Source organism: Triticum aestivum, chromosome 4D (genome assembly GCF_018294505.1).
Source record: "Triticum aestivum cultivar Chinese Spring chromosome 4D, IWGSC CS RefSeq v2.1, whole genome shotgun sequence".
Lineage (NCBI taxonomy): Eukaryota > Viridiplantae > Streptophyta > Magnoliopsida > Poales > Poaceae > Triticum > Triticum aestivum.
This window is the reverse complement of record NC_057805.1, coordinates 233,342,056-233,348,902: the sequence shown is the minus strand read 5'-3', so window position 1 is coordinate 233,348,902 and position 6,847 is coordinate 233,342,056. Positions and strand designations below refer to the sequence as shown.

The 6,847-nt window shown below is 45.2% G+C and overlaps 1 protein-coding gene across 1 annotated transcript in view; it reads right to left on the bottom strand.

Moving 5' to 3' along the window:
* Positions 1-1,894: 1,894 nt before the first annotated feature.
* LOC123097368 (transcription initiation factor TFIID subunit 4b) overlaps positions 1,895-6,847 on the bottom strand; it is a 28,810-nt gene continuing 23,857 nt past the window's right edge. The window contains exon 14 of the mRNA XM_044519083.1: positions 1,895-2,354. Coding sequence (XP_044375018.1) covers positions 2,203-2,354 — 152 coding nt within the window. The 3' untranslated portion in view covers positions 1,895-2,202. The remainder of the gene's footprint in view (positions 2,355-6,847) is intronic.

Here is a 6,847-nt window from a genome sequence, read left to right as displayed (position 1 = left end):
AAGCAAAGTTATGGGTTTCTGCCGGCGCAAAGAAACTTGGGACTGTAATTTTGTGCGAGTAATTTTCATGCCGCTTGTATGTAGGGGGTTATGTAAAACTTCAAACTCTATTCTCTCCTTATTTAATAGATGAGGCAAATCTTTTGCCTCTGTTTCAAAAAAAAAAAAAGTAAGCAAGAACTGGCCCAAGACGAGCTCACCACCGGCTTCCAGTGACACAGTTAGCACAAGATGAGCTCACCACCAGCATTCAGTGACACGGCAGCAGGAGTGCACTGTTAAATAGCCATGGACGGAGATGTGTGTGTTGTGAGTGCACCGTTAAATAGCCATTGATGGAGATGTGTGTGGTGTGAGCAGGTATCCGTGGGTCAATGGTATTTTTTGGATTTTTTTCTTCAGCATGGACAGTAACTGAATAGTGTTTTTAGGCTTATTATTTAAAAAGCTGTGGGGTCAACTGACCCACAGACTAACGCGTAGCTTCGCTGGTGGGTGTGAGTGCACTGTTATTGTGTGTGATGCACCAGACTGAATATTTCCCTCACCTACCTTCTTGTTCTGACGCATCGACAGACTGAATCTGGTGCATCTCGACGCGACATTGAGCTCCAAATCTTGTATCGCCTTGTGGAGTGTCACAAGAACGTGATCGACCAAAACAAAACGTCATCTGAATATTGGACCAATCATCGATCGTTGGGAATCACAATTTATGTGGGTGGGCTAGTTGTGGTCCTGTGGACCACCAGATTACAGAAAAACAGGGAAATATGCAAGATGAAATCAAAATCACAATTAAGGGGTATTCTTTGCCAAGGCCACCCCCACATGCTTTAGTGGATGACCAACGCCACACTACATATACGACACTTGTCACATTGTGAGATTTCTCCCCACATGGGTGAGTTTGTGCTTTTTTCATAGATTCATTTTTGGCACCAAAGTATGAAAAAACAAGGAGAAATATGCGGATGAAATACAAAATCACAATTAAGGAGTACCCTTTGCATTGCAAAACCCCCACATCCTTTAGTGGTGACAAATGACTCACTACCTATACGACACTTGTCACATGGTTGGATTTCTCCCCACATGGGTGGTTTGTGCTTTTTTTCATATATTCATTTTTTTCAGGCAAAAATCTCTTAAATTGGAGGTCAAAATTACAAATTGTTGTGTTCCTCACATTGAGATTTTTTTTTTGCGGAAACACATTGAGATCTATGGAACTACTCCCTCCGTCCCATAATATAAGATCTTATTACATTCAATATATTTGTTGGATGTAATATGATCTTATATTATGGGACAAAGAGAGTAAATCCGATGTTAATAGGTTTCGACAAACTGTTTTTGCAAGCAAATTTGTGCTTCTAGCTAGTAGTACTTGTGCTTGTGAACTAAACTATGCTCCCAATACATACTAAACAGTGCTTCACAATCTACTCCCCGCGCGGGTGGAGCACTAATTTGCTTTCACGGAATCACTAATGCACTTACGTGGAAGCATTGATTCACGCGGCATGTGGAAGCACCGATTCACGCAGAAGCACACATGCGCGTCACGTGGAAGCACTACCGTTTTTCAGGCCGTGCTTCATGCTCCAGACCAAAAACCAAAGAAACAGCCCCGCGAAAAAACAAAGAAACAGGAAAATATTAAAAAAACATAAAACCCAAAAAACCATGGGAAAAAAACCTTCCAGGTGAAGAAAGCGCCCAACGTGGGACATGTGGCGACACCATGCCCAAGAAAGTGTCCACTGGGTCTCCCAGCCAAGGGGTAACCCACACCTAGTCGTTCCTGATGGAATACAGTACATGACGCAAATCTCAATGGATCTGGTCGGTTCAGATTCCAGGTGTAGATAAGCTCGGCAGCCAAATTGAGTTTCCACCAACAAAACACTTTCTATACCACCAGCAAGCATGGTGGATCCGAAGTTACCACACACTGAAGAGTATGACAAGATTATACAGACCTGAAGAAATAAGCGCAAGCACGCCTGCATACTGATCCTGTGAAAAAATTGTTGGTGAGCTATTGTTTCTAAATTGCCTGCAAAATTGATTATTGCTTGACAAATGGAACTCCCATATCAGCCATTCTACTCCCAGAGAAGATGCATCCCCAGTTGGCTAAGAGAACACATGAACATGCAACAATAACAAAACTGAACACTGCAATTTGGGCAACTACTATTTCGAAGCTGGTTCTGTCGACTGTCGCCCGTGTAATCGGAATAGCAAAGACGATTTTGACATCTGATGCTCTCTCTCAAGTGCCGCAACCACATCCTTCACCATGATGCTACGCGCCACTTTCATGTGTGCTGACCTTCTAACGCCACCTAATGAAAAAACACAACATACTCAGGGTTAAACAAGTGTAGGCATGGCAGATACTCTCAGTTACGCCTGGAATATTTATTTCCTTTATTCAACTCCCAGAGGCTGATTTATTCCTATATCCATTTTTGAGGATAATTAACTGATCTGTTGCTTGATCTAAAAAAGACTGATTTGTTGCTCCCCTTTGAAAGAGATTGGCATTGCTCTTCTATTTCTTTTCCAGAGAAACTCACCGCAAATGATCAACTAATCAATCCCAGAAGACACTCTTAACAGATAAAACTCTTCCTAATTTAACAAGAATGAATTTTCTAATGAGAACAGCTAGTATAAAATAGGCATCGTTTTTATGTACAAGAAACAGACAACCAATGAGTTGAATATATACTCAAACGTAGGTTGTAGCAGTCTAAACCCACATCCCAACTGACCTAATAGTACGATTCCTCAACAAAACCATACCCTTCACAATTAGTACTACTACTCATACATCCTTTGGTTTATGGTCCTGGTCCTTGCATTGCAGCTCATCATTGGTTTGTGCTTTGGTGGCAGCTCGTGGTATTAGGTGCCTCCTCGTATGCCCGCGCCATACTCATGGCCAAATGCAGGTCCTGCGGATACCGCACTTCAACATCGATGTGATCTACCAATCCTGCCATGAACAGCTGTGCTTGTTGCAACAATGTGAGCTTCCCTGCACGACAAAGCGCCAAGAATTTTTTTTCTGGTAACTGTCCACGTCATGCTTAGAGTAATGAGCTCTCCCAGGTGGTTGCTGCACATTGGAGAGGCGAAAACAAGATGCAGGCACTCCTTGCAATACAGCCATGTCAGCCTCTATCACGTTCCAGCCAGTAGTAGGTCTACAGTAGTCTCTTGCAGTTTGGGCCCCAGCTACCCGATCCTTCCACTCCCCTCCACTCGTTCCATGGCAAACGAACCTGCTGCCTAGGCCCAACATGCCATGGAGCAAGGAATTCTGGCCAATAAGTATAGTCCACAGCATCTCGAAGTTAGTTGCTTAGGAGTTGTCCCTCTGCATCGCCCTGGTTTTGCCTTCCATCGTGTCGACCAATGAATGTGCTTCTATCAAATGGGGATCAATCCAGGATAACTTCATGTTGGTTCAAATGATGACTAAATCAATTCATGCTGCGAATCAACCAGTGGTGTTCCTAGAGTTGAAAGTTGGAAGTTACCCATGCCGGGCGAACCCATTTCTCATCACCACATGCTGCGGCAGGGCCATGTCTGTCATGGCCATGGAGGTCCTTAATAAGTTGATTGCTATGGCTACTGATCATGGGATTTGGTCCCACCCCCCTGTGCCTTTCTATGTGGACGATGCCATTGTCTTCCTCAAGCCGACAGTCCAGTAGTGCGAGGTTGGTGCGGAGCACCCCCATGGACACCCCCCAGACGCACACGCGCCATTGAAACCAAGGTGAATTCGCTCCTCTTGAACTTCATATGCATTCATATGAGACATGGCTACTACCTCAAACGGGGACCCTACACATACCCAGGTACCAAGAATCGACCATGGAGAAGTGAGGGAAGAAGGCCAAGTCCTAGCGAAGGAGAAGCAAGAAGACAAGGAAGAAGGCAGTCGAAGCTACAGTAGCCAGAGTCCAACCACCAACCTGGACGTCCGACGTTACACCGGATGGTCCAGTCACCAAACCACACGTCCATCTTGACGGGCACTGATTTTTCATCCGGCCTTGGCCCGGACAGTTCGGCCTGGAGCCCAGACTTCCGACCCCTAGAGCGACCTCTAGAGGACGTGACACGCCTGAAGAACATGCCGGCCGAAACCGCGCCGGCTGCAGCCGTCGGATGTCCGGCTAACAACCCGGACAGTCCGGCCTGAGCCTGGACGTCCGGCCTGCGTGCAGTTTGGCCAAAAGCCATGTATCCCTCCCTCCCACCTACTCTAGTTCGTCCCTAGACTATATAAACCAGCCCCCTCTCACTTTCTAGGGTTAGCAAAGCATATTAGAACTACTTGAGAGCTTTGCTCATCTACCCCTTCTCTTTGGAGATCAAGGCCTCCATTAGGAGAAGAATCTCAAGGGATTACCAAGACCTCCAAATCCATAGGATTGGGGAAGATCTATCTCTCAAGACCTCACTTCTCCTTAGAGATTTGGGAAGAACTTTACCTAGCTACTTGTTCTTTTTGTTGATTATGAATCTAGTAGTGTCTCTTTGCTTGGATGCTTGGATAGCACATGTGTGATGTGAATCTAGTTCATATAGTGATTTCCTCTTGTGTTTCGTGGGTTATTTGAGTTCTTCCTCTTGCTCTCCTCCAAATTGTGAAGAATGGGCACAAATTGGGACTTGGTCCTACATCATTTGGTATCATGAGCTTGGGTTGGACAATTTGGAGCCTCTCCCACTCACCTTTCTAGCCTAATTTTGTTTTGTTCTTGCCGAATTTGAAAATCCCCACAAAAATAGCCTCTTCAATTTCTTGCAATTTATTGGTTCTTGTGAGATTTTGTTGGTTTTGGTCCATGGATTTGATGTGCTACTAGCTTGTAGTTTGGTGCACAAGTGCGAATCTAGCCCACGAGAGCAATCAAACTAGCGTCTCTCCAAGTGTTGTGCAACACGAGCTTAGTCGTTGCTAGGCAAAACTTGTATGCTCATTCCTTGTTTGCACAAGACCTTGCTCTATCTCTCCTCTTTGATCTACTTGTATCATATTCGCATTTTGGATCTTCCTCAACATTTTCAACATCTTGATTCACTATTGCATGATATTGTGTGTCACCATTGCACCTTCGAAGTCTAACTGGTGCAGAGCACCCAATGGTCATCCCCATGGATTCTACACCAACACGCACCAAGTGGACCGATGACAAGAGCCCGTGCACGTGCCATTGAAGATAAGGTTAAGTCACTCCTTGAACTACCATTTCCTACATGTGAGACATGGCTACTACCTAAACGGAAGTCCTATGCCTACTCGGGTACCAAGGAAACAATCATGAAGAAGCTCGGAGCGAAGGCCAAGCTAGCACGGAATCAGAGCGGAAGAAGTACCAAGTGGAGCTGCTGAGAAACTACAGTGACCGGACATCTCGTGCATCCACCAGACATCCGTACCACACGAAGAGAGTCGGCGAGGAGCATCCAAAGTCAGGACGTGCTCCAACGACCGGACATCCGGTGCATACCGGAAATCCGGTGAAGGAGCAACGGAAGCTAGGCCAGCCTGACTGGACATCCGGTGCTACCTCGAGTAACCAGACATCAGGTAGCTGCCTACATGCAAAACCAGCCGAGTGGCCTTGTATCTCTCTCTCCCAACTACCCTATCTCGCCTAGCACTATATATATATATATTCATATCCTACCTCCTAGTTAGGGTTAGCAAAGCATATTAGACTAAATTGAGAGAGCTTTGCTCATTTACCCCCTCCCCATTGGAGATCAAGGCCTTCTTTGGAGAAGAATCCCAAATGATTTCCAAGACCTCCCATCCTCTTGTGGATTGGAGAAGATTACCCCCATCAAGACCTCATCTCTTGGATTTGGAATGAAATTACCATTGCTACTCTTTTCCCTTTGTTGTTCATGTACCTTTGTGGATCTCTTGTGTGTTTGCCTTATAGTGGATGTGTAATTGGATCTTGATTGAGTGATTACCCCTTTGTGTTCTTGAGTGTCCTCTTGATCCACTCTAACGGACATCCGGTCCCACCAGACATCCGGTCCACCACCGGGCATCCATCCCTTCAACAAAAAATCCACCAAATCTTCCGCAATTTCATTTCCATTTTGTTTGTGATTCTTTGAGCTTGCAGTTTTCGTTTCCTAAGGTGTTTCGGCTACGTAGGGACGGCTACGTCATCAACATCACCGCCATTCTTCACCGCGAACGAATTCTTCAACAACAATGACGACTACACCCTTTGACACAACAACCGGAAGCAAGGCCGGTTACCTCTCCGACCACGACGAAGGTACTGTGTTGACGAAGGTATCCATTCCGTCAGCACTTATCTTCCCTTGCCATTGCATCGATAGCCCCGAGCCTTTTGCATACCATACCCACTAAGACTAGGGATTTGAGTATTGTCAGGCCACATTACTTGTGCACTATAGTGATACGCCATCTTCCATATCTTGGTATCTTCTTGTGTGTCATAAGTTACTCCCGTGCATATCATACATACTTGCCTTGCATATTGGCTCGAGCATCAAGCATAGTGGTAAAGGAAGCTTATAAAAAGAACAAGCTTCTAAGCAAAAGAGAAAGACACGGAGAGCTTATAAGCAAGAGCTTTGAGCATCTCACATACATCACCTTGTGTTATTATCTTGGTATCATACATACTTACAATGGCATATTTGGGATAGAAAGACGACAAGTTTGCTCCTATATGTTCATGCACAAGTGCGTATCTAGCCCATTAGAGCAATCGAGCTAGCGCCTCTCTTGCATTTGTGCAACACGAGCTTGGTCATGGAAAAT